This window comes from Chionomys nivalis, chromosome 7 (genome assembly GCF_950005125.1).
Source record: "Chionomys nivalis chromosome 7, mChiNiv1.1, whole genome shotgun sequence".
Classification (NCBI taxonomy): Eukaryota; Metazoa; Chordata; class Mammalia; order Rodentia; family Cricetidae; genus Chionomys; species Chionomys nivalis.
Window position 1 is genome coordinate 81191522 of NC_080092.1, and position 27512 is coordinate 81219033.

At 50.0% G+C, this 27512-nt stretch overlaps 3 protein-coding genes across 5 annotated transcripts; 2 read left to right on the forward strand and 1 right to left on the reverse strand.

The window, feature by feature from the left end:
- The first annotated feature begins 586 nt into the window (after window positions 1-586).
- Wnk4 (WNK lysine deficient protein kinase 4) lies at window positions 587-17066 on the forward strand. Of its 3 annotated transcripts, XM_057776517.1 has the most exons (19): window positions 588-1319; window positions 2757-2929; window positions 3976-4196; window positions 4439-4596; window positions 5078-5166; window positions 5250-5466; window positions 7943-8207; window positions 8430-8551; window positions 8788-8846; window positions 8947-9061; window positions 9326-9442; window positions 14025-14162; window positions 14655-14697; window positions 14797-15356; window positions 15445-15505; window positions 15611-16010; window positions 16100-16299; window positions 16466-16563; window positions 16673-17065. In XM_057776517.1, exons 1-19 carry the CDS (start codon window positions 711-713, stop codon window positions 16673-16675), a joined length of 3648 nt encoding a protein of 1215 aa, XP_057632500.1. In that variant the 5' UTR covers window positions 588-710; the 3' UTR covers window positions 16676-17065. The 3 variants fall into 3 exon arrangements, with proteins under 3 accessions (XP_057632499.1, XP_057632498.1, XP_057632500.1); XM_057776516.1 differs by having other exon boundaries at window positions 587-1319; window positions 14800-15356; window positions 16466-17066; XM_057776515.1 differs by having other exon boundaries at window positions 587-1319; window positions 16466-17065.
- A 760-nt stretch (window positions 17067-17826) lies between these two features.
- Window positions 17827-18564, reverse strand: LOC130878521 (cytochrome c oxidase assembly factor 3 homolog, mitochondrial). Its single transcript, XM_057776525.1, has 2 exons — window positions 18335-18564; window positions 17827-18075 (listed from the first exon to the last, which is right to left on the reverse strand). Exons 1-2 carry the CDS (start codon window positions 18546-18548, stop codon window positions 17963-17965), a joined length of 327 nt encoding a protein of 108 aa, XP_057632508.1. The 5' UTR covers window positions 18549-18564; the 3' UTR covers window positions 17827-17962.
- A 367-nt stretch (window positions 18565-18931) lies between these two features.
- On the forward strand, window positions 18932-27509 carry Cntd1 (cyclin N-terminal domain containing 1). Its single transcript, XM_057776523.1, has 7 exons — window positions 18932-19100; window positions 23162-23237; window positions 23465-23633; window positions 24531-24693; window positions 25547-25691; window positions 26336-26432; window positions 26903-27509. Exons 1-7 carry the CDS (start codon window positions 18932-18934, stop codon window positions 27068-27070), a joined length of 987 nt encoding a protein of 328 aa, XP_057632506.1. The 3' UTR covers window positions 27071-27509.
- Window positions 27510-27512: the final 3 nt, after the last annotated feature.

Here is a 27512-nt window from a genome sequence, read left to right on the forward strand (position 1 = left end):
CCAGGGCCAGACTCAGGCCAAGGTGGGGTGGAGCTGATGGGTGACCAGCTCTTGGTGGGGGTGGTGGCACTTGTCCTGGAGTACACACACCCATCTGTGGACAGGGGGGTCTGGCTGAGTCAGAAAAACCTTACCTTTCCAACACCGGCGATGTTAGGCCTGGGGCTACTCCTGATTAGGGCTGGGTAGTGCTTGCTGCCTTATCAGGGGCTTGCAGGCTAGTGGTGCCCCTCCCCAGCTACCCTCCTCCCCACTGAGGCATGGGAGCCTCAGTCACTTTTCATCTCCTGTTCCAGTGTCCTCCAACTCCCCCACCCCAAACATGTTTGCGCTCTCCTTGTGCGGGAGCACACCCACCGCCTCCTCCCACTCACTCTGCTCTTGCCGGGGAAAAGGGTTGAAGGCGGAGACTCTGGAGACCAAGGCGGGCGGCCGGGGGGCTAAGCGGCCGGGCGGCAGAGGTGAGGGCAGCACCCCAGCTCCACGCGGTATAACGCGCCAGGCTCACAAGGGGGTGACCCTGGGGGGTGAGGACCGGTCTCGGCTGGGGGCGGGTCGTGGGGCGGAGCTGGGGGCGGGTCGCCAGGACGGCCCGCCGGGGCTGGGGCCCCAGCCGCTCAGCCGGAGCGCTGCGCACCCAGTCGGTCCGCCTGTCAGGCCGCCGCCTCCAGTTGCCTGGCTTTCCGCCCTGCGGCGCCCGGCCCTTCCCCATGCTACCACCTCGGACTACGGAAAACGGGGTCCCCATGTCTCAGACCGAGGCTGACTTGGCTCTGCGGCCACCGCCGGCTCTCACCTCCTCGGGGCCAACCCGCTTGGGGCCACCTCCTCGGCGAGTGCGCCGCTTCTCTGGGAAGGCTGAACCCCGACCCCGCTCTTCACGACCGAACCGCCGCAGCTCAGTAGATTTGGGACTGCTGAGCTCCTGGTCTCAACCAGTGTCACTCCTTCCGGAACCCCCCGATCCTCCGGACCCCGTTGGCCACACGAAGAGCCCACCTCCTAGCGCCAAAGAAACCTCCGAGGGCACATGGACCGGGGCAGCCCCGGTGAAGGCTGCAGACTTGGCAAGTCCTGAGCTCACGGTGCCTTCGGGAGGTCCCGGGTCCCGGGAACCACCGAGGCTTCTTGATGCTGCAGCCCGGGAGCGGCGGCGGGAGCAGGAAGAGAAAGAGGACACAGAGACCCAGGCTGTGGCAACGTCTCCAGACGGCCGATACCTCAAGTTTGACATTGAGATTGGAAGAGGCTCCTTCAAGACGGTGTATCGAGGGCTAGACACCGACACCACGGTAGAGGTGGCCTGGTGCGAACTGCAGGTGTGGCTGGGCGCCCCCTCTGTGGTACCTAGGGATGGGGCCCTTTGGAGGTCGCAGGTTGGGAAAACGGAAGGACAACATCAAGGAAAGGATCTTTTTTTTTTTTTTTTTTTTTTTTTTCTTCTTATCAGATGTCCAGGCACCCTTGCTCTTCTTGCCGGCATGATCTCACTGACTCTGGGTGGGTTCAGGAGAAACTGAGGCAGGTGGTATATGGTGGCTCCCAGTGAGCCAATGCGCATAACTAGCTTCACTTTCAAGCCTCTCTACAAACCTGAGTGTTGGGAAACTGAGTAGCGAGGGAGGCAGACCCTCCAGTCTCCTGCCCTGGGCACCACTGCCCCGTCCTCTCTTTTTCCTCTAAGTCTTGAGACTTTGTGCTGTGACCCTGGTCCTCTCGCTCCTCCTCCTTCCTCTTTACTGGGATGTGGGAGGCCCGGGGTTGAAGCCAAAGTTCTCTCCACCTCCAAAAAGATTTAGGGTAGTTATGGCAGAAGGGGGCTCCCCAGGTTCCTTCTGAAGCAGTCAGCCTTACAGACTTCGCAGCAACTTCAGGGAGCAGGGACAGGGCACTCTAGCTGAAGCTGGAGTCCAGTCCGGTTTCACACCCCTCTGCATACCTGGGTTCTCCCTTTCCATTGCCAAAGGAGCTGAGCTCTAGCAAGTTTTGGACTTAAGGAGGATACAGATTTTTAGCACTTTCTTCCTCCCGTTGCTCCCACTCTTAAGTGTGAGTGGTCCCAAAAACTCAAGATCCAGATTAGGAAACAAAACCAGGAGGAGGGGTCCTTCCACTTTGGCTCTGGCACAGGACTCTCCGCTAGTGCCTGCTAGTGCCGCGCCCCAGGCTTTAAGCCAGGCCAGGAGAATCGGCCAGACTCGGTGGGGGGGGGGGTAGGAGGGAGAGAGAGAAAGGAGGGGTGGGGCAGCCCCAGCCATGGGGGGCGGTCTTCTGGCCCTGATACAGGATCTTTTCTTTCTTGGTACCTTCATCTACCTCTTTCTAGAGCCTGCAGTTCCTAGGTTTTAGGGCTAACCTCTTACCGGCCCCAATTCCCGGCCCGTGGTCTGCGTGCTGCCTACCGGCTGCCAGCCCCAGGGCACAAGCCCCCCCCCCACTTCCACAGTCGGCTCTGGAGGCCACAAAGGCGCTATTGAGCACCCGGCTCCCAGACCTGTGCATAAAGACGCTTGTGTCCAGCGGGGGGTCCGGATTGCTGCCCCAGGCCCAGGATGGGTGTGTTCTTGGAGCAATAAGAAGAGACCAACCAAAAGTCGGGGGTCTGCTGCCCTTCTGGCTAGCGATTTCACCAATCGTACCCCGGCCATATGCTCCTGCCCTCATCTCGCCCCCCCTCCAAGTTCTGTCCCAGATATCCCGTGCTCTTCTTCTTGGGGTTCTGGGTCTGATGTGACCCCGATCGTCCAATCCCACAGACTCGGAAACTATCTCGAGCTGAACGGCAGCGATTCTCCGAGGAGGTTGAGATGCTTAAGGGGCTGCAGCACCCCAACATCGTCCGCTTCTATGACTCGTGGAAGTCGGTGCTGAGGGGCCAGGTCTGCATCGTGCTGGTCACTGAACTCATGACCTCCGGCACGCTCAAGACGTGAGCTCTGGCCTGGGTGGGAGGGGGAGGATGGGACGTCACTCCGAGGCCCTGGGAACTTCTCCCAGTCACTCCGAGGCCCTGGGAACTTCTCCCAATCACCATGACAATGTCCTCCCATGTCTATATCTTTGTTGTGCTTAACAGCAGCGTCTCTTAGGTCTTTGCTTAATATCTTCCTGCTGGGTTTTCTATTTATTTATTTATTTATTTATTTACTATGTATACAATATTTTGTCTATGTGTATGCCTGCAGGCCAGAAGAGGGCACCAGACCTCATTACAGATGGTTGTGAGCCACCATGTGGTTGCTGGGAATTGAACTCAGGACCTTTGGAAGAGCAGGGAATGCTCTTAACCTCTGAACCATCTCTCCAGCCCTTCCCGCTGGGTTTTCACTGCTCATCTTGGCCCTCCCTACCTTGCTGCAACACTACTGGTGCCCCCCCCCCAACACATATACACAACAACAGCCCTACAGGGCCTTTCCCAGTGTGCCCACCCCTCGTTATCCCATCTTCCTGCAGCCTAGAGGAAATCTGACCCTTTGCCTCCTCAAACCCCTTCAAGATTTCCTACTGCCCTGGGGTAAAGTCCACAAAGTCCCTAAAACACACTCTGATTTATAGCTTAAGTTAACAAAACCAGTTCTCAGTGACTTCCTACCCTGCCCTGTCACTCCTGTGGTCCTTCAGCAGGGAAAATCTCCATCTCTTCCCATTTTCACCCTTGAACTTAATACTCCTCCTTCAAGGCAAAAGTTATTTCCTCAGTGAAATCCTCCCCCTCACTTGGGACAGTTAGTCATTCCTTCCTGCTCCCACAGCACCTTCTTTGGCGGCCACCCTATCTCCGAATTTACCGTCAGTCATTTTGTAACCTATTTACCATACTCATTGACTCAGTTTCTTTTGGGGCCAGACGGACCTGATTTAAAAGAATCTGACAGGGGACGCAGAGGTGGCGGCAAGGGTAGGATGAGAGGAAATCTTCCAGTCCAGGAATCGATATCCCCACGGCGACCATGGTTATGCGCCCTCTCCCAGGTACCTGAGGCGGTTCCGCGAAATGAAGCCCCGAGTCCTTCAGCGCTGGAGTCGCCAAATCTTGCGGGGACTTCATTTCCTACATTCCCGCGTGCCCCCCATCCTGCATCGAGATCTCAAGTGTGACAACGTTTTCATTACCGGCCCTTCAGGCTCTGTCAAAATCGGAGATCTCGGACTGGCCACACTCAAGCGCGCCTCCTTTGCCAAGAGCGTCATCGGTGCGTCTCTCCAGCAGTTCCTTTGTCATTGCTAGCTCCCCCACATCAGAAAAGATTTCCAACAGGGCTTTGGAGAGCTCCCGCACTAGGGCAACCCATTCTTCCTGCCCCCAGAACACACTTCGGGCAACAGTTGGTCACCAGAACTCCCAGGGTTGCCCTTGGGCTACTTAGCCCGTGATAGACCCGAATGGAGGGAGGGGACCAAGAGGAAGGCCTGACCTTTTCTGTGGGTCCAACAGGGACCCCGGAATTTATGGCCCCCGAGATGTATGAGGAAAAGTACGACGAGGCGGTGGACGTGTACGCCTTTGGCATGTGCATGCTGGAGATGGCTACATCTGAGTATCCCTACTCTGAGTGCCAGAACGCAGCACAAATCTACCGCAAGGTCACTTCGGTGAGAAGGACTGGGTTCGGGAAGAAGGGATCCCCAGAGGCCCTCCCACTCTCCTGCCCTCTAACTAGCCTGTCTGTAGCTGGTACCCTTTATCTCAATAAAAACAGGCCAGACAGAAAGATGCCCCAGTGAAGCGGAAATGTGTTGTATGCACGTAAGCCCCTCACACAAGCTAGTAAGAATATGTGCAATCCTAAGAGTTTACAAGCCGCTGCACATCTAGTCTTGGCAGATCTTCCTAGTTGTCCCACCAGGTGAGCCGGGCGAATGTTCTGCTCTGCGCTTTACAAATGAGAAAACAACCAACCGGGAAGTCTTGCGCGAGGTCACACCAGCAATATGTGGAGGGAATGGATTTGAAAATCGAGTCTCTCAGTACCAGCACCCTTCCCCCACCCGAGCCTTGGAGACTGCCTGCTTTGCACACTTCCTGAGAGCTGGCTCGCAGGCAACCCGAGGCCTCATGCAACTCTTCTCGCAGGGCACAAAGCCCAACAGCTTCTACAAGGTGAAGATGCCAGAGGTGAAGGAGATCATTGAAGGCTGCATTCGCACGGATAAGAACGAGAGGTGGGGTCCCCGGGCCAGAGAGGGCATGGAGACGAAGCTCGGGTGGCAGCAGGCTCGGCTCCTCACTTCTCCACGGTCCCCAGGTTCACCATTCAGGATCTCCTGGCCCACGCGTTCTTCCGCGAGGAACGAGGTGTGCACGTGGAGCTGGCAGAAGAGGATGACGGCGAGAAGCCAGGTCTCAAACTCTGGCTGCGCATGGAGGATGCGCGGCGCGGGGGGCGCCCACGGGACAACCAGGCCATCGAGTTCCTGTTCCAGCTTGGTCGGGACGCTGCTGAGGAGGTGGCTCAGGAGATGGTGAGGAGATAGGTCCTGCTTTGATTGAGTGTTTAAAGGGCGCAGCCAATCTGTCACCAGTCAATAGGAGGGCCAGGGTGGGCCACTAGAGGAGCGAGAGGAGGCTCCCACCCAGAGGAGCATCTTCTACAGGGGTCTTCCTGTCTCTCCTGCCCTAATTCACACCTGCACACACTAGGTTTTTTTTTTTTTTTTTTTTTTTCCAGAACCAACCGTGGATCCTCTAACCTCCCTTCTTTGTTTCTTGCAGATTCATTTATCATGGAATGTCCTTCTTGGCAATTTATCTATTTATTTTTCCCTCTCCACCTTCTTTGTCGTCCCCCCCACCCCCAATGCTTAGCACCATCAATTCCAGGAAGGTCACTCCTCTGGAGTTAACAGTTGAATGCTTCTTTCCATATCAGTGAGGCCTCTACGCAGCCTCAACCGTGGGCTTTGTTTTATACCAGAATGCATTTTACCATCTCTCCCCTCTGCTAGACCAGAAACTATCCGTGACCAGACAACACGTCCTGATTTTTTTTTCTAATCCCTTACTGTTTGGCAGGTGGTAGGTCCTCCTTAGCAATCACACGACTTGAACCATTTTCACGTGAGCCTGTTTGGAAGGCAATTTTATCCCAACTTATCGATGAAGGAATGCAAGCTCAGAGAGACTGATTGTCTTGTCTGGAGTCCCAAGTAAACAAACGACAAAGCAGGATTTAAGCTCAAACCATTCAGATTTGGTCAGGTGGCCCTGCTGCTCTTCTACTCCACCTGCAAAACTCACAGCTAAACTGAAAGGGAAGAAGAGGGGCGGGGAGGAGCAGACACTGGTGAAAGAGAAAGCAGGTGTGGGCATAGATGATGTCAGGGCAGAACCTTAAAAGCTTGTTGAGGAGAGCCTGAATGGGAGAAGGGGTGAGAATGTGGGGTTCTCAATAGAGAAATGGCAGCAGCAAGGTCAAGGGTCATCTGTGCTAGGTCAAGAACCTGAGACTATCCTGACGTAGTGGCGCATATTAATTTTTTCTTTTTCTTTTTTTAAATCTATTTATTGTGTACACAGTGTTCTATCTGCATTTTGCCTGCATACCAGAAGAGGACATCAGATCTCATTACAGATGGTCATGAGCCACCATGTGGTTGCTGGGAATTGAACTCAGGACCTCTGGAAGAGTAGCCAGTGTTCTTAACCTCTGAGCCATCTCTCCAGCCCCAGTGGCTCATATTATTGACCCCAGCACTCAGGAGGCAAAAGTAGATGAATCGCTGAGCCCAGTTTGGTTTATATTGTGAGGCCAGGGATACACAGTGAGACCCTATCTCTAATGATAATAACTTGAGACTGAATATGGCAAAAGTGTACTTGCCAAAGCACTGCCCAGCTTGACTATAGATGCAATCTTTTTAAAAAGTTACATCTTGTAGTTGAGCCTTGGCACACACCTTTAATCCCAGCACTCGGGAGGCAGAGGCAGGCGGATCTGTGAGTTCGAGGCCAGCCTGGTCTACAAGAGCTAGTTCCAGAACTGCTAGGGCTATTACACAGAGAAACCCTATCTTGAAAATATTTAAAAAAAAAAAAAAAGTTACGTCTTATTTGTGTGTGACTGTGTGTATGTATGTGGGTGCGCATGTACCACAGCATACCAGTAGAGGTCAAGGACATCTTGTGGGAATCACTTGTCCCCTTCCATCATTCTGACTCAGGGTGTCAGGCTTAGCAGTGGGCAGTTTTATACACAAAGCCAGCCTGCCTGCCCTCAAGATCAAATCTTGATCTATTACCTGCAAGGGATGTGGGTATGGGTGTGGGTGTGCATGTATGCATGCATGTATACGTGTGCATGCTTTGACATGGGTGCTGGGGGTTGGAATGCAGGCCTTCATGATCACTATCATGTCTAAGACAACAGCAGCAAAGTTTATTCCCCAATGTTATTGAGAAGGCTTAATGAGGATGAGTTTTCAGTAACAGACAGGGCCTCAAAAGGTGTCCTAATGATCCTTTTCCCCTCCCTTCCCCCTCCCTCCTCTCTCTCTCTCTCTGAATGTACAGAAGTGTATGTGCCTATGTGTGAAGGCCAGAAGCCAATTTAAAGGTATCCTGATGGATCCATCCTCTGTCTCTGTCTGTCTGTCTGTCTGTCTGTCTCTCTCTGTGTGTCTGTCTGTCTGTCTCTCTGCGTGTACAGATGTGTGTGTGCATATGTGTGGAAACCAGATGTTAACTTTGGGTGTCATGCCTCAGGAACCACCTGGGGCCCCCTAATTAGGCTAGACAGGATGGCCAGCAAGCTCCTGTGTCTGCCTCCCCAGCACTGAGATTACAAGCATGCTTGCCTGACCCTTACATGAGCACTGGGGATCAGACTTACGTCATGTTTGTGCAGTAGGCATTTTACTAACTTGGGTAGCTCCCCAGTCCCTGGTAAGTCTTTGAGAGGGAGGAGTCTGAAGCTGTCTCCCTTTCTATCCCCGACTCCAGGTAGCCTTGGGCTTAGTTTGCGAAGCTGACTACCAGCCAGTGGCCCGTGCAGTCCGGGAACGGGTTGCTGCCATCCAGCGGAAGCGGGAGAAGCTTCGCAAAGCTAGGGAGTTGAAGGTCCTTCCACAGGAGTCAGGACCTCCTCCAGCAACTGTGTCCCTGGCTCCTGGTGCCACCAGTGCCTTCCCCCCAGAGCCCGAGGAACCAGAGGCTGACCAGCACCAATCCTTCCTCTTCCGCCATGCTAGCTACTCATCTACCACCTGTAAGTGACCCCAACTTGGAGTTCTAGGTCCCAGAAGCCAGCCCAGAAATGCTGTCACTTATCCAGCCTTCCAACTCTAGCTGTGAACCTTCCCTTAGGGACAAATACTCCCACAATTCCCTCTTGGCTCCAGGCCCCTCTTTGCACAGACAGGTCCCCTCCTCTACCACCACAGTCCTTTATTGTTATTATTATTTTTTGATCCACTCCCTCCCCCGCCAGCTGATTGCGAGACTGATGGCTACCTCAGCTCCTCCGGCTTCCTGGATGCCTCAGACCCTGCCCTTCAGCCCCCCGGGGGGGTGCCATCCAGCCCCGCTGAGTCCCATCTCTGCTTGCCCTCGGTGAGAGGGGGGTCCCTCCCTCGGGAGCCTTCCAGTGATTCATGACCTATCCTTTTCTCTTGAATCCCAACCCCCTACCTGTTCCCTTGTTCCTGAAATACACTATTCCTGTCTTTACGTTCTCCAATTCTATTTCCCTGGCATTCTCCCCCATCCCTGGCACCATTTCCCTGGGTCACCACGATTAGCATCAACAGCTATTATCTCCTGACCTCAGGAAGTGTATCCTCTTTCAGAGTTTCGCCTTGTCCATTCCACGCTCTGGCCCTGGCAGTGACTTTTCTCCTGGGGACAGGTATGTTCTGGTTTAAGTTGGGGTACCAGGGTGAGACACAGAAAGTTCTGGGTCCCCACTGCCCACTTAAACACTTCTATCTTCTTTCCCCCCTGCCCAGCTGTGCCTCAGATGCAGCATCAGGCCTCAGCGACATGGGAGAAGGGGGGCAGACGAGGAAACCTCCAGTGAAGAGTCTTCGTCGGAGACCCCGATCCCGGCTTCGGGTCACTAGTGTACGGCGAGCATAGGAGCTGGAGAGCAACCTACAGAACCCGTGGGGAACTGCCAGGGAGACAGGGGAGGTGGGCCAGAAAAGCAGAGCTGCAGCGTGTGACTGGTGCCCACGAGGCATCTAGTAGCTTCAGCGTCAGACTCTAGGGGTAGAATTTGCTCTCAATGTCCACTCCGGCCCACGGGCTTTGGCTAGAGTAGGGTGGGAGGACATGACTGAGGCAGAAGCATTGATGTCTTTCCTTCTGCTGACTTTGAATCTAAAGGTCTCAGACCAGAATGACAGAGTTGTGGAGTGCCAGCTCCAGACCCACAACAGCAAGATGGTGACCTTCCGATTTGATCTGGATGGGGACAGCCCGGAGGAGATTGCAGCGGCCATGGTGAGAGGGAGAGAGACAGGGCAGATTTGGATATAAGCATTTCCCTCCTGGCGGCCACAGGTGCTGACACACCCTGGCCCCACAGTCAGGTTGAACACGTTGAGATCAATAAGGACTGGGTAGAGCCCGGCGGTGGTGGTGCACGCCTTTAATCCCAGCCATCGGGAGGCAGAGGCAGGCGGATCTCTGTGAGTTCGAGGCCAGCCTGGTCTACAAAGGGAGTTCCAGGACAGGCTCCAAAGCTACAGAGAAACCCTGTCTCGAAAAACCAAAAAAAGAAAAACAAAAAACAACAAAAAAAAAATAAGAACTGGGTAGACACAGTGATGTGTGCACGTGGTTCCTGCTAGAGCTGTCTTACTGCGACGGGAAGTAAAGCATGGACGGGAGCAGCACAGGAAGGAATGGGATTGGCCCACGTCCTAGCGAATGAGTAGGAATGGGAATGGCAGGGAAGGGTGGGAAGGGCGTGGCCGGCTGGAGGCACAGGACAGTATTAGTGCTAGTGCGTTAGTACTGAGTGTTGGGGGGTACTGCGGAAACCACTGTCACAGGAGGAAAGGGGTCCTACAGTAAATCCTGGAAGGTGGGATTCAGATCATGAGTGCATCCGAAGGCCAGCTCTGCAGTGTACGCCTGATATCTTGAGCACTTAGGAAGTGGAAACAGGAAAATCAGGGGTTCAGGGCCGCCCTTGGCTGCACAGCAGTTCAAGGCCAGCACAGGCTACACAAGACCTTAAAGCAAAGAAAGTTAGGCAGAGAGAAACACGACTAGAATGGTTTTTGTTTTTAAATTTATTTATGTATATGAGTGCTCTATTTGCATGTATGACTACATGCCAGAGGAGGGCATCAGCTCCCATTACAGATGGTTGTGAGCCACCATGTTGTTGCTGGGAATTGAACTCCGGACCTCAGGATGAGCAGGCAGTGGTCTTAACCAATGAGCCATCTGTCTAGCCCTGAGAATGGATTTTAAGTAGACCATTCTGCTGTGAGATGTAGGAGGGTTTTAGGAATGAGGAATCTGGTTGGGAGGTGGACACAAGAAGCCAGACGGGAATGGAGGTGAAATGGAATGTGGAGGAGAAGAAAGGGTGGATCTAAGGGTTGCTTCAGGAAAACTACTCTGTAGTCCAGTACGTTCTTGACGTAGCAGTGTGGGTAGTGGATGCCCAATAAATATTTGCTGAGTTGATATGCTAGGGAGTTAGGGAGAAGGGATATCAAGGGCAACCCGTATCAGAGGAACAAAGAGGAGCAGACTACCCAATGAAAGAAGAAGTTGGGAATGAAAGCAGGGTTTCTTAAGGGTCACGATGAGCTTGAGCAACAGCTGAGTCAAGGTCCTCCATGGCAACAGGATATGGCCAGGAAGAGCTAAAGAGAGATGGGTTTAAGAGTCCTCAGTCCAGCGCTGAGGGTAAAAACAGACCTGTAAGTGAGAGACATGGAAGCTTCTAGACTGCGTCTCTTGCAAGCATCCTGTTCGAGAATGAGAAGTGGGGGCACGTTACTGAAGGACAGCAAGTTGGAGCCAAAGAAGTAGGAGGATTCTAGTGAGGCACAGGGAGAATCCTGAGCAAGACGACACTGGCTCGTTAGAGGTCCCAGTGGCACACAGTTTCAGCAGAGTGGGGTGGCAGATGTCAGCCGCTGAGATGGTGGAGAAAACATCTGGCTTTAGGAATTCTTCACAAAGCACCTCCTCCTTGAGGCCATTCACCTAGTCTCCAGAGCAAAGACAATCTAAGGCTTGTCCTCTTCCGTCAAGCCACGTGACCCGGAGTCTTTATCAAGCCATACACTTCTGAACAGTTCTGGAAGAGGCTGGGCACCTTCCTGTCTCTGTTTCTATCTATCCAGGGATCTGTAGGTCTGAAAACCTTTCCCCATGGTTCCCGTGTGCACGTAGAATCTACACAATCCAAGTGACCCACCCCTGGACCCAGGATCCATCTTCTTTTTTCTCCTCACTAGTTCATGTCTCTGCAGCAGAGTTTGAGACTTGGACTGAATCTTGCTGCTTTTCATCATCATCATCATCATCAGCAGCAGCAGCTATGATCTAAAGTCAGGAAGCATGGCCATAAAAACCATAGTCCACCAGCTGCATCAGAGTCAGGATGTGCTCTGCCTTTTTGTTGTTGTTGTTGTTGTTTTTCGAGACAGGGTTTCGCTGTAGTTTTTTTAGAGCCTGTCCTGGAACTCACTCTGTAGACCAGGCTGGCATCCTCGAACTCACAGACATCCGCCTGCCTCTGCCTCCTGAGTGCTAGTATCAAAGGCGTGCGCCACCACCACCCAGCTTGCTTTTTGAGCCTCAAGGCTGTGCTTCCGATGGCCGGGGTGCAACAGAAGAATGACTAGCCTAGCAGCAGTTCTCAATCTTCCTCCTACTAAGATCCTATAATACATAAATATATAATATCATGATAATATATATATACCATAAGATTATTTCATTGCTACTTCATAAGTGTAATTTTGCTGTTATGAATCATAATGTGAAAAAAAAAACTGACCTGTGACCCCAAAGGGATTGAGACCCACAGGCTGAGAACTGCCCAGTCACTAGGCTTTTATGTAACACCTGAGTTCAAGTTTCATGTGTTGAAGTTTGGTGAACTTGGCCAGGTTTCTCTTCTATTCCCTCCCCTTCCTCCTCTTCCCTTGCTTCTCCTTCCTTGTGGTGCTGGAGATCAGATCCAGGGTCTTGTGGCAAGTGCAGTATCAGAGCCGCACCCCTCAATTCTCGAGCAGGTTTCTGCGACTCTGAGCCTCAACTCTCTGTCAATTACTATTTGTTTCTCAAAGATGTGATCGAATTTGATGATGCATGGAGGTGGCCACAGACCCTCAGTGAAGGGTGGCTTTTCTTAGTCCACATTTGTAAGGTTTAGCATCAAACACTTCCTGTGTAACACTATCTCCAGTTCTCCCAACCCCAGAGGCTGGATGACCTGTTCCTTCACTGGAATAGCACTGGGGAAGACCAATTACAGATTTTTTTTATTACGTTTATTTATTTGTATGTGGAGGTCAAAAGACAACCTGTGAGAGCCATTTTTCTCCTTTCACGTGTGGTCATGTGACTGAGCTCATACAGTCAGGCTTGAGGTCAAGCAACTTTATCCATCTCAATGTCCCAATTACAGGTTATTAGCACTTTTTAAACTGTGGGGTTTTTGCTGTTGTTGTTGGTGGTGGTGGTGGGTTTTTTTTGTTTGGTTGTTTTTTTTTTTTTTTTTTTGGTGATTTTGAGACAGGGTCACACTGTGTAGCCCTGGCTGTCCTGGAACTCACTCTGTAGACCAGGCTGGCCTCAAACTCACAGAGATCAGCTTGACTCTGCCCCCTGAGTGCTGGGATTAAAGGTGTGTTACATCATGCCTGACTAAACTGCGGTTTAAAAAACAACAACAACAAAAAAATCCAAGCACACTGTAAGTGGGATATAGTGGCATGTTCTTGTAGTCCCCTCAGGAAGCTGAAGCTGAGGCGGGAGGATTGCAACAAGTTTGAAGCCACTCTGGACAATATAGCAAAACCCCCACCCGCCCTGCCTCCAAAAAACAACAAAGCGCCAAACCAACTAATCAAATACAATGTAAGACTAAACCACAACATAAAATTTACTGCTGTAACCACTTTGAAGAATAGTACAGTACCCACATTGTTGTGAACTGGATCTCCAGACCTTACAGGTCTGAAATGCTTGCTAAAGATCCTCCCACCTTCAGAAAGAAAAAAAAAATTCTTAGCCATACTCACTACCAGCAAGGCGCTCAAGTGTTCTACCCACCCCAGGACGACTTGCAGCCTGCTGTGTATTGATGTGGGGTGTGAGACCACGATGTTCCATGCTTCCCCTACTCAACAGCATTTCCCACAATGCGTGGTAGGCAGTAGGTTCGCGATGGCTGTGGAGTGGAAAGTGACATTTACCACTGACCGCCTTGTTCCCCTTAACCTTGCCATGCGTGACTGGGGCCCCATGTGATGTACTTTATAAACTTTCTATGAGTGCAGAAATTGTGCCCAAAAGCATGCAGCTGTGCAAAGAATTTAGGCCCTGGCTTTCAGTGGACCTGGCTTCAAATAGCGTGACTTTGAGCCGACTGAACTTTTTAAAAAAATATCTTATTTATTGAAGGTGCACTGGTATTTTGTCTGCATGTATGTCTGTGTGAGGGTGTCAGATCCTCTGGGACTGGAGTTACAGGTGCTAGGAATTGAAACCAGGTCCTCTAGGAAGAGCAACTAGTGCTCTTAACCACTGAGCCATCTCTCCAGCCCCAGGCCAGCTGAACTTAACCTGAGCATTAGTTATCTTCACTGCACAGGGAGGATATTAATAGACCGTAGCAGGCTGTTGGTATTACATGTGACGATACATGGAAAGCGTTGGTTCACACAGAACACGTATCCTAGGCATGTCAGTTCCTGGACCACAAATGCCTGGCGCACAACATATACCCAGGAAATGATGCAGCGGTATCAACTGTTGGGTTTAAACATTGGGAGCAGGGAAGCAACGGTAAGATAACAGCCTCTTCCCATCCCATAACCCCTGCCAGGTGTACAATGAGTTCATTCTGCCCTCGGAGCGAGATGGATTCCTGAGCAGGATCCGAGAGATTATCCAGCGAGTAGAGACCCTGCTGAAGAGAGATCCTGGTCCTTCGGAGACTGCTGAAGATGCCCTGAGCCCTCAGGTCAGGCCTCCGGACATCCCCAGCAGGAACAGACTCTGCCCTCAGCAGTCTGCTTGGATTAACTTCTCTTAATCTTGAGGACTTTACAACTGGCTCTTAACTCTGTTTGGAGTCTGATGAAAGCTACAGACTCTTGTTCTAGAAACAGTGAGCAGACACTTTTAGCTTGTTATCTTGAAATAAGCGAGAACTATGGAGCCCATTCCTAGATGCCCTTTGCCCAGATTTCCTGGTTAAGGCTAGCTTTTTGACTAGCTTTCTCATTCTTCCTCTGTATTCTACGTTATGTTCCTTTGAACCGCCTGAGAGTAGTTTGGCAGATTTCATGCCTCTTTACCTCCAAATATTTCAGCACTTATGCTTTTGAATCCCAAGAGGCTTGTGTCTGGATTCCTAGAGGCTCATGGGTCCTATCTTAAGAATCACAGCCTGCAACTTCCCGTCTGAGACTCGGCTTCCCCACTGAGACTGAAGGCCCCCTTTCTCCCTCAGGCAGAGCCAGCAGCACTGCCTGCCCTCCCAGGCCCACCAAATGGTAGGTTCTATGTTCTGTTTCTGTTCATCACAACCCTTGGGTTGACCCTGTGGAGGGCACAGGGCACGGGGGTCTGAAATCTCAACCCTTCCTCTTCAGCAGAGCCGCAGAGAAGCATCTCCCCAGAACAGAGGAGCTGGGCAGCCTTCTCCACCTCTCCATCTTCTCCTGGAACCCCCCTGTCCCCTGGAACCCCATTTTCCCTTGGGACGCCCCCTGTCTTCCCATGCCCCATCTTTCAGATTCCTTCACCCTCATGCCATTCCTGTCCATTCTCCCAGGTCTCTTCAAACCCCTGTCCGCAGACCCCCAGCTCCCCACTTCTACCCTTCGCCAGTGCTCCTCAGTTCCCACTCCCATCCTCTCACCTTCCTGTGAGTGACCTCCATACCAGCTCTCCCCACCCATTCCCTTCTGGTTGTTCCCAAGTCACTCTTAGTCCCTCTCCTCCCACCCTCCCTGCTACCACAGCAGGCCCCCTCCTCTCTCTGGCTAGTGCCTTCTCTCTGGCTGTGATGACCGTAGCCCAGTCCCTGTTGTCCCCTTCCCCTGGGCTTCTTTCTCAGTCTCCTCCAGGTCCCTTGCCTAGCCTGCCCCTTCCACTAGCTTCTTGTGGCCAGGAGAGCCTTTTACCCCAAATGGCTGAGACACAGAATGAGGTGAGTAGGGGATGGAGAGGGATATTGGGGTGAGGGGGGAGGGATCCGTTCTGGATCCTTTCCTTTCTCATGGTACCACACTTTGTAGGCTTCCCCAAATTTTGCTCAGCCACTACTGGGCGAAGCTAGACTGGCACCCATCTCTGAAGGTGAGGCCGCTAATCCCCAACCTTCTCCTGCCTGTTACCCCCAACACATTTATGTCCAACTAGTTTTCTTCTGTCCTCCTCACTTCCCGCCTTACCCCACTGCAGAGAGGAAGCCCCAGCTTGTTGGGCGCTTCCAAGTGACTTCATCCAAGGAACCAGCAGAGCCGCCCCTACAGCCAGCACCCCCAACTCTCTCCAGTTCCCTAAAGCTTCCAACCCCTGAGCTGACCTCAGAGAGCTCAGACACAGAGGACAGTGCTGCGGGAGGACCAGAGACCAGGGAGGCTCTGGCAGAGAGTGACCGTGCAGCCGAGGGCCTAGGGGTGGCGATCGAAGAGGAAGGGAATGACGGGACCCGGCCTGGAGGAAGTTCCCCACTCTTGAGTCATCCCAGCCCAGTGTGGATGAGCTACTCCTACAGCAGCCTGTGTCTGAGCAGCGAGGAGTCGGAGAGCAGTGGGGAGGATGAGGAGTTCTGGGCTGAGCTGCAGACTCTTCGGCAGAAGTGAGTCTGGGGAAGACAGCAGAACTAGAGGTAAACCTGGGAGCACAAAGTATGTGACTAGCCATTTCCTGCCCCTGGTGCATCCTCAGACACTTATCGGAAGTGGAGACACTGCAGACCCTACAGAAAAAAGAAATCGAGGACTTGTACAGCCGGCTTGGGAAGCAGCCCCCACCTGGCATCGTAGCCCCAGCTGCTATGTTGTCCAGCCGCCAGCGCCGCCTCTCCAAGGGCAGCTTCCCCACCTCCCGCCGCAACAGCCTGCAGCGCTCTGACCTCCCTGGCCCTGGTGAGATGGCAGCCACCCAGCTTTCACTTTTCCCTTGAGACTCCTTCCCTATCGACAGGATCTTTCGGGCCCTAGTGGTCTAGCCTTGGTTCTGGGGAACCAGCCCCCCCGCTCCTCGCTGCCCCTTCCTTCACTGAGAGCTCTCCTTCCCTCATCCTGCTCCCAGGCATCATGCGAAGGAACTCCCTGAGTGGCAGCAGCACCGGCTCCCAGGAGCAGCGGGCAAGCAAGGGGGTGACATTCGCCGGGGATGTTGGCAGGATGGTGAGGGCGGGCCCAAGGGAGGGAGAGCCCAGGGAATGGTGACTGGCAGCAGCTTTGCCTCCCCCCCACACTTTGGGCATTTCCTCAGTATTTTTCTTCTCCCCTCCAGTGAATTCAGAACAGAAGTCCTATGTCTCCCCAACACCAGGGCCCACTGTGGCACTGGGCTCTCAGAATCTGATACTTTGGTGACCAGCTGAAGTCAGCACAGAACACCCCAGCACTGAGGGGCATAGAAAGTGCGATTGTGTTATCCTGAAGAGTCAAACAATGTGGGGAGCTCTGCTGTGTGGAAATGTCATTTCTGTCCCTACCCTCCCCCACCTTCATCTTTGCTCCTCCCCAGGCAAGGGCTAACCACTATGCAATCCCACTCAAGTCCAGATGCTTCTAGAAGGCCAGCTGGGAGTGTAGCAGGTGTGCTCACAACACCAAAGTGAACAGCAATCAATAAAAATACTGGGAAGGATTGTGGGTCTGTATCTGTCATGTCTTAGGAGCTGGGGGCAAAGACTTGTGGGGTGAGGCGGGGGAGGATTTAGAAGCCATTCTCCTCTCATAATGGGAGGCAGGATGGACGCTGCCCAGTTTTCTGGCTTTTTGCCACCAGGTCATGAGGAAACTCCATGACCAGTGATCCACCTGGCCAAGCTATGACCCCCTCCAGACTCCACCCTAGACCTGTATAGGCAGGTACCAGGGAATATCAAAAGAATGAGGTGGTTGTCTCTTGTCCTTCATCTACCCATGCAGTGACGGGAAAAGGTTGTGACATTAGAGTCTTTAAGGCTCAGAGCAAAAGAGTGACCTTCCTCTCCCTAAGACCTGGTTCGGTCTCAAACAGCCCAGTAATCTCTCCCTTAAATCAGGTGGAAAGATCTGCTGGAAAAAGTAATTCTAGTTAAACATTTACCGCTCCCTGGGGCTGTGCCACCCCCGCAGTTACTGCCAGGGCGCTTTCCAGCGTGAAGCGCCATGTGTCCCTCGGCCCCCAAACACTAGCCTTGCCTTCAGGAGAGATGACTCATTTTATTTCTCTTAACTTGACACACCCCCCATCTTTCCTACTTAAGGTTCCAACTCTGCAGATACACCACACCCTCCCCCTTAACAGTTGGGCCCCTGGGAGGTGAAGGGGTAAACCACAAAGTTTGAGGAAAGGCAAGGTCGCATACCTCTCGAACAAGGAAATTAGAAGGCTGAGTAACTGTACAAACTACATGTGAAATGAGCAACCCCCCCCCCCCCCCCCCCCCCCCCCGGCAGTGGCCAGACGCACAGTCTCTGGCTTCTTGGGCTCAATCACAGTTCGAAGTTAGTAAGCCAAAGATGCTGTGAGATCGCCAGGCATCATTTAAGGGGTACAGGAGCTCCAGCAGTTTGAAGATGGTCTGTACAGTTAGGGTCCTGATGCTCTCTCCCTCTCGAGAGCTCGGGCTCGGGCAGCTTTGGCCTCATCTTCCAGCTCATCAAGGAAACGCTCCTGAGCCACTGAATAGAAGGTGTAACCATCTGGCGGGGTGGGTTCAGGAAACCAAAAGCATATGGGCATTTCTTTGTTCTACCACCCTTGTTATCACCCCCAACTAATGATTGTGGAGTGCCACCCTTTTGCTCCTTTTAAACCCTTAACTAATTGCTATCACAAAACCCTAAGAGCACCGTAGATATAGTAAGATTAGGTATTAACCCCACTTTGTCCACACATTAAAGGCTACACGTCTCGTTCCCTTTTCTCTAACCCCATACGTGGTATAGTCAGGACGGATACAAATAGCTAATACCACGGCCCCGATGCCCAGGCCAGTCACGATGTTCCGGGTCCGCCGCTGTGGCAGTGTTTTCTGCCATTGGGCAAGCTGCACCTGCCGCATAAACTGCACTTGCGCTGGGGTCAATTTATCCCGCGACGGGTCGATGCGCTGAGCGAATGGGGCATTTCCATCCTTAGCACCCAAAGGGTCACCAGCTCCAGACGCCGCCATGTTGCTGCTCCGCCCTAAGCCGCCCAGCCCGGAACTCGCCAGGAATAGTAGGCTTTGATTGCCGCAAGGGACTCTGGGAGTTGTAGTCCGTGTGCTGTTTCTGGGTAGAGACAGGGTCTCTCCGCTCTGGAGGAGGGGCAGGAAAGACGAGAAGCGGTTGTGTTTTCTGATTGGCTGAGCGCTTCGTGGCAGTTGGGGCGCGAAAAGCTATTGACGGTTCGAGGCTGTGGTGGGAATTACGGTTTCCTCAGATTCGAGGCCAGGGCAGACATATTGGAAGGGAAGGAAGACTCCAAGGAGTGGCAGAAGATTCTGGAAATAAGCTAAGGAAGCCAGTTTATGGATCCCGTGAACTGTCCCAGTGCTCCGAAAGATTTCTAAATATGGAAGGACCCCTGAGGCCCAGACTAGCTAATTCCAGTGACTTCCAGTTTGGAGCGGTTGCCACAGAGACCATCGAAAATGCGCTGCTTCACTTGGCCCAGCAGAATGAGCAAGCTGTGAAGGAGGCTGCGGGACGGATGGGCAGCTTCAGGGAGAGCCGGATCGTGGGTGTGGATGCAGAGTGGGGAGTCGGGTTTATGGGAGTCCTGGGAGCACTGAACTCTGCTTTTCACTCAAATATATTTTGTTGGTACTTTTTTTATGTTAGGCCGTGGGGGTTGTAAGTGATGAACGAGGCTTACCAGCAGCACCCTTCCCCTTCATTTCCGCACCCTCTACTCCCACCGACCCTGTCTTTTTCGCTCTTTTTTTTTTTTTTTTTTGACAAGGTTTTACTGTAGAGTCCTGGCCTGGAACTCTCCATAGCCTGGATGGCCTCGAACTCACAGAGATACGCCTGCCTCTGGCTCCCGAGAGGTGGGATTTAAAGGTGTATGGCACCATGCAGAGTTTTACTCTTCCTTTCGTAAATATGCTTAGAGTATTTATTATTGACATTGCTTGGGCGAGAAAGATGAAACAGCAATGTAGTCATTGCTCTCAAACTATGTACTTTGGGTGGGGATATTAAATATACAAACAAGTAGGTACAAGTGTGGTTAGAATAATTAACAGAATACATTTTAAAGGAGTGATAAGCTGTGGCCCAGGGCTTGTGACTTTTGAGGTACACCTTGAGGGAATGGTAACATTTTGTTTGAAGATAAAGGGAATCTCATCTCTACCTGAACAGGATGCCATGAATATAGAGCTTTGGAAGGCAGGAGTGGAGGGTCCAGTTGTAGCCCAGGTTGGCCAGAGCATGTGGAAAAGCATTAGAAATTAAGACCAGGAAAGTAGTCTGGAGATATTCTGAGTAGCAATTTGAATGTCAAGGGGGAGGACTTTATACTTGGTTTAGCAAAAAAAAAAAAAAAAAAGAGAGAGAAAGTTACTAAAATTTGATATTTCTTATTTAATTTATTGTATGTGTATGGGTGTTTTGCCAGCCAGCATGTATATGCACCATGCGTATTCTTGGTGCTAGAAGAAGCCAGAAGAAGGTGCCAGATTCTCTGAAACTGGAATTATAGGCAGTTGTGAGCCACCTGATGTGGGTGCTAGGAATTGAACTCAGATCTGGAAGAGCAGTCAGCACTTGTAAAAGCTAAGCCATTGCCAGGTGATGATGGCGCACGCCTTTAATCCCAGCACTCGGGAGGCAGAGGCAGGCAGATCTCTGTGAGTTTGAGGCCAGCTTGGTCTATAAGAGCTAGTTCCAGGACAGGAACCAAAGCTACATAGAAACCCTGTCTCAAAAAAAAAAAAAAAAAACAAAAAAAAACTAAGCATTTTTCCAGCATGAAGACACTGGAATTTAAACAGCGTGGCTATAATTTTTGCCTTGGTCAAAACGCTTTTGTGTGTAAAAAGGCTGGACCTGATTGATGGAGGTGGGCTAGAGGAGCCCGTGTGTAGTCAGAGGGATAACAGAGCAGTGACAAGAATGGATTTACAACACCCCGAGGCAAAATCTAGAAAGCCCAATTTTTATTTAAGAAAGAAGGTAAAAATGACTGTCAAAGGGTTGAACCAGAGACTGGGAGCATAGTGGTGCCACTGAGAGAACTACATCCACACACACACAAAATATAGAAATAAGGAAGTGTGACTTTTGTTTTATGGGGAAATTGTTTTGATTTGAATCTACTGAGTTTAAGAACATCCCGAGGAAGGTTAATAGCAGACGGTTTAGAAAGGTCAGAACTAGAAATCAAGGTTTTTAAATTATTTTCATGATACTCCAAGGAGAGAAGAGAAGCAGATCAAGAACATTTCCTTGGGAAACATTCTGTGCTAAGGGAATTGGAACAGGGGAGAGTCAACAATACAATGAGCTGCATGTAGTGAGTGGCTCATGTAGTAATCCCAGGACTCAGGAAGCTGAGGCAGGAGAATTGCATATTCTAGGCTAGAGTGAACTACACAGTGAGTCCCAGGTTAGTCTAGCCTAAGATACACCAATACCCATCTCAAAAACCAAACCAAGGACCTGGAAAGATGGCTCAGCAGTTAAGCTATTTTTCCAGAGGACCCAGGTTTGGTTTCCAGCACCCACATGGCAGTCCAAAACCACCTGTAACTCCAGTTCCAGGGGACCCAACCTGTTCTTTTGATCTCTGCAGATACTTGGCACGAATATAGTGCACATGCAAACTCAATCTCACACACATACACATAAAATAGAGACTTAGAGAAGGTTCAGTAGTTGAGAGTTTACGCTCCTCTTCCAGGGCACCCAAATTCAATCCCCTACAATGTACACGAGGCAGCTCACAACAGCCTCTAACTTCAGCTCCAGGGACTCCAACAACATATGATTGAAAGCACTGCACTCACACGCACACAATTTTTAAAAATCTTTTAAAAATTAAAATAATAAACAAATAAACCCTACCAACCAACAACAGTTGGGGAGAGAAGCACAGAACCAACATTTTTGAAGTCAACAGGAGGGTTGGGAAGGGTCAGTAGCCTCAGGTGCTTCCAGGGCATCAGTGGAAATGAAGGTCGGAAGAGGACAGTTTGAAAAGCCTGCTGACTTTGGTGTAATCATTTTAGTCAATTGGGAAAAGCGGAAGGGAAATCACAGCAACTTCAGGGAGCGAATGATGAAGTGGAAGGAGCAGGCGTGGAAGTCGGGCATTAAAGAAATCAGCCCTGATGAGATGGTGAGGCGGAGGCTGAAAGGCCTTGTGGGTAGCCCTACATCTGAGCATGTTCGTTAGGCAGAGGAGGTGAAGACAAGTGCAGGTGTGACCATAGTTACTCCGCCTAACCCAAACTCACTTTCCGTGAGGACCTAAAATAAAAAACCAGAAATGACTCCCTGAATAAGTCCTAACAAATCCAAAATAAAAGCAAAGGTCTGCTAGGAAATAAAGCCCAAGGTCCAAGAATAAAGGGACAAAGGTCTGGCCAGTAATATTTAGGTGTGCTCAGTTCTCTTCTCCATGGAGATTGTAGCCTGGCTGTGGGCTTTGTAACAAAGCTTTGTGTATAAATCTATCTGTAAGTTAAGTGTATTGCTAAACTGTCTTGGGATAGTTTGATTTTTTTTAATAGGTTTAAAACATATTTTTGAGACTGGGTCTCTTGTAGCCCAGTCTGGCATTCAATTTGCTATCTAAGTGAAGATATCCTTGAACTCCCGACCTCCTGCCTCCACCTGCTGAAATTAACTGGCATTTACCATCATGCGCGATACATTGTTTTTCTTCTAAGAAAGTCAGATTTTCTCAGGAGACATATGACAGTATGATTATGTGCATACAGGCTGAGAGGTAAAGGATCCCCCTCTGAAATTCTTTGCTTATCAATGATAAAGGTTCTTGGGTCTGCAGTTCTCTTTACTGAGAAGTGACATTTACCCTCGTTTCCGCCCTCAAATGATATTGCAAGCTAAATAGAATTTTATCTGAGTCTGTTCTTTCAAAGGGAAACAGAAGCAGGATAAAATCTTGCCAAAGTACCTTACCCTTCCAGCCCTCTCAATGATTCTTTCCCTCTGACTTGGGCTGTGTTCTCTGAGTTAGGGGATCTTTCTTTCAAACAAGTCACAATAGAGATTTACACAACAAGCTGGCAGTGGAGAGGCGGTGGCCAGCTGCAAGGTGAATTGTGTTTGTGAAGCAATGGGAGTTCTGCAGAGGGTGGTTACTAAACAAATAGTGTCATAAAGACTGTCGAAGCTCCAGGAGGGACCTTTCTGTTCCTGCCAACATTCCACTGAAAACAGAATATAGGGGTTAGGGCTTTTTATCCATCCAAGAACCTTCCATGAAGCTAGGGGTTCCCAGCATGAGGTAGAGACCAACTAGGCCAGCTGGTGTGTTTGTGTGTAACTGACCAAACCTTTAACAGCTGAGATGCACAGGAAGGCTCAAGGGTCACAGAGGGAGCTTGGTAAACCCTTGACTTTGGCACCGAGTCGGTCTCCTTTCCATGCCTCTGATCTGCCTGTTGGCAGCAAAGGAAACTGAGCTCAGCTTTGGTTGCTCCAGTCTCATCTTTCTCACCTCCTGACCCTCTTCTCTCAGCTCCCTCAGCGCTTTTATACAATGCCAAGAGTTCACAGAGTGGCTTGGCTTGCATCTTGTGAATTAAGCTGTTCTTTCCTGTTTTGGCAGAGTTTGTTTTTCTCCTGTCTGAACAATGGTGTCTGGAGAAATCTGTGAGCTACCAGGCTGTAGAAATCCTAGAAAGGTAAAGCCTGTGCAGAAGGCCATTGTGCTAGTGCCCCTCAGAATGGTGGTGCACACAGCACTAGCCGTTCCCCTTACCAAGTCACTGGCTTTGCACCCTTCTTTCACTTGCAAATGGAGAACTCCCAGCCAGCATTCGTTACCTGATCAGTGGAGCATGTCTACAGTACAAAGTCCCTTTAGTTGGTGTGATTGAAAGTTTCTCTCCATCCTTTTCTTCCCTTACAGGTTTATGGTGAAGCAGGCAGAGAACATCTGTCAGCAAGCCACAATCCAGCCGAGAACTAAGACCGAATTGCAGAACTGGAGGGCTCTGAAAGAGCAGCTTTTCAACAAGTTTATCCTCCGCTTGGTGTCATGTGTGCAGCTGGCCAGCAAACTGTCTTTCCACTACAAAGTAAGGAGCGGGGTTGCTCATGGGCACCTGAGTGTTAGAAAGAAAGCAGCTCATTGAAGGCGGCTGTGAGAAACCCACTCCTAAGCTAGGTGCCTGCCACTACTCATGTGGAAATTCCAGAGTGTAATTATGCTTCCTAAGCACACCGCCTGAATACACACACAGTCACACAGAGGCAGTTATTAAACAGCCTGAAGTTCTGTTCCCAAAGTATAATTGCTGGACAGATGCCATCATTCATACAGGTCACCTTTCCTCCCCTTGGACTTAAGGACAGTTTACATAAGGTACCTGAATTACCAACATGCCTATCAGCATTAAAGGCAAATGATTACACCTAAAGATAAAATGTTTCCACGTTATATCCAGTGCCTGTACAGTAAAATACCACTTGTCCAGCAAATATTTACTGAGTTTTTTCTATGGCTAGATGTTTCAGTAGATACCATGGCTACCACAGTAAAAAATATTTATTGTCTGTGCTCTCAAGGAATCCCTTACCCAATGGGAAAAGGCATGGGGGTAAACAAGGTGAAAAGGTGATCTGTTAGTGTAACAGAGCTAGGAAAGGAACTTCATCAGCTTGGGCAGTCACGGAAGTTTATTCAGAGAAAATGAATTATTGAAATTGGTAGGTGGGAGATAGTAGCTACAAAGAAAATCTAAACAAAATTAGGGCGGGCAGGGAAAAAGGAAGGAGCAGAAGGTAAGGGAAATCCAGCATGTGTAATGACCAGAAGGGCGAACTTGAGTTTAACTGCAAGTAATCCTGCTTGCATAACTTAGTGGGATTACCAAGAGAGAAGACCGGTGTGGACTTGCAGTGCTCTGTGGACTGCTAGGGTTTATGACCTGCATCCTGCTATCTCTCCTCTGCCTTTTTTCTTTCTTTCTCAGATAGTCAGCAACGTTACAGTCCTGAACTTCCTCCAGGCTCTTGGTTACATGTGCACCAAAGAAGAACTACTGGAGTCAGAGCTTGATGTCTTGAAGTCCCTGAACTTCCAGATAAACCTGCCCACTCCTTTGGCATATGTGGAGATGCTCCTTGAAGTTCTAGGTACTTTATTAAATGTTTTAGGAGATGTGGGCTGGAGACTGCCATACAAGACAAAACAAAAACAAGCTGGGCGGTGGTGGCGCATGCCTTTAATCCCAGCACTCGGGAGGCAGAGGCAGGCCTAGTCTACAAGAGCTAGTTCCAGGACAGGTTCCAAAACTACAGCAAAATCCTGTCTCGAAAAACAAAAACAAAACAATGTGCCCAGGGATTTGGGAACAGGAATCACATCCTACCAATGAGGAGCAGTAGGAAGCCTGTGTTTCTGAATGATGTAGATGTCCCCCCAGTACTAGTCAGGGAAGGTAGCTCAGAGGTCTCAGCACCTGATTTGGATTCATTAGGCACTTTATTTTTGGGGGACAGGGTTTGTGTAACAGCCATGGCTGTCTTGGAACTCTTTGTAGACCCAGGCTGGCCTCCCAAATGCTGGGATTAAAGGTATGCACCATTATGCTGGGCTCATTAGACACTTCCTTATTGCAGGATCCGAGAGCTGGGTTTATGGAGAAGCATAAGACAGAACAAATGTACTGTGATTGGACATATGCATTACTGGTGGAGAGCTGTCCTTTAAAATGAACCTTCTGGCCAGACACAGAACTTTAATACCAACAGTTGGGAGGCAGAGGCAGGTGGATCTCTAAGTTTGAGGCCAGCCTGGTCTACACAGAGTTCCAAGCCAGTTAGGGCTACACAGTGAGACTCTGTTTCAAATAAAACTGACCTTCTGCTAACAGATCTTCCGTGGTAGCGTGTATCAGGAAGCACACTAGCAACAGAACAGCGCTGACCTAAGACTTGACTGGAGGGCACAACTTGATGCTGTCTTTCATGCCTGTGCTCCATGTAGGGTACAATGGCTGCTTGGTCCCAGCCACACAACTACATGCAACTTGCCTGACCCTCCTTGACCTGGTCTATCTTCTGCATGAACCCATCTATGAGAGCCTATTGAGGGCTTCAATTGAGAATTCTACGCCCAGTCAGCTGCAAGGGTAAGAAACTTTTCTAGGATAGGTTCCTTCCGGGGTTGCCTAGTAGGTGACAGATCTATGAATATGAGGCGTTTGGGGTTTGGAGCTTGGTGGTAGAGTACTTTTGCCTAGTAAATTCAATACCCAGCACTGAGAAACAACACAGGATAATTGGTTCTAACTGACTTCTGTTATTGCTGATTACTGAACCAAATCGGGAAAACTCAAGGTTTTTACTATTAAATGTAAATTACTGCAAACAACTAACATTCTTTTCTAGTTCTTCCTTTGCCATTAGTTAAAACTTGAGAGTGCTGGATTGCTTTTATAGTCACTTGAAGGGGGGGAAAGCCTGTCACATGACTCTAACTTGGACAAAAGTGACTTTGATTACTGTGCAGTCAGACTGACCAAAGCCTCACAATTACAATTGTTAGGGAGATGGAAATAAAGGCCTATCACACTCAAGACACAGGTGTATGTTTTAACCCCAGGTGAGCGGGGGAACAATGACAGGTAAGCTATTAAACCTGACCATGGCTTCTTTCTGTGTCTAAAGTGCAAGACGATCAACATGAACAATGCATAGCTGAAGTTCTATGACCATAGCATTTAGAACCGCATTTCATACTAGCTCCAAAATTAATATGGTCTTAATTATTCAGGGAGAAGTTTGTCTCTGTGAAGGAAGACTTCATGCTGCTGGCAGTTGGAATCATTGCAGCAAGTGCTTTCATCCAGAACCACGAATGCTGGAGCCAGGTACGCACCACTGAGCGGGGCCAGCATGGTCAGAATTAAGAGAGCTTTTAATAGAGAGGACAGTCTGCACAAGAGAAGTGCCAGGACCCAGGAACTGGGTGAACAGTCAAGAAGGGAGGGTTAGAAAACCAGAGTAGGATGGAAGTGTCTCCATTTTATTTATGAACTGGAAATAGACACTCAAGTTCAGTTTGTCCAACTCCTTTATAATTATGACCCACTGTTCTGTCTTTAACAGAGGGAAACAGCTAACTAGAGAAAGAGTCCACGTTAACACTATCAGGGCAATGACACTTGGCCATCAGCAAACATAGGAATCTGGATTTAATTTTGTGTTCAGAAAAATGAAAAGCTTGTTAGGCTTGGGAGACTATCTCAAGCAAGAATCTCTGTTAGTGTGTGCATAAGCATGTTGTGCACTGCAATGTGCTGAGACTTTAGTAATAAGAAGTTCCTCTGTCTTCCTGAAGGTTGTAGGGCATTTGCAGAGCATCACTGGCATCGCTTTGGAAAGCATTGCTGAGTTCTCTTATGCAATCCTGACTCACAGCGTGGGAACACACACTCCTGGGCAACAGCAGCCTGTTCCCCACAAGGCAGCCAGAGCTCTGAGGACTGCTGCTTCCTCTAACACATGAGGCTGGCTAAACCCCAGACACAGCCTTCTGTCACTGTATTCTCCTTCTCTTTGTTTACTTCCATTCTCAGGGTACAAAAATTCCAAGTTTCCTTTGGATAGTATTTTGTATTCCAATTTCAGGCACTTTTTCCCTACATCAGAGACAGTTATGGTGGACAAATACATCCTTGTATGTTCATAGCAGGCTAAAAACATCAAAGAATTGGAGAGAGTTAGATTATGAAATTGGTTCATTTTTGTTTGACAAGACATTTAAGTTTTCCTAATTTAATCTGATTATCAGAGAACATCAGATAAGTACTACCCAGGGTTTTAAAACAGACTTTTGGATGGCCTTGGCTGAGTATCTCAGTAGCCTTTCTTCCCTTGTTCCCCTACAACTGTTTGTTCTTCCTTCCTTCTTTTTTTTTAAAGATAGAATCTCACTATTTGGATGTGGC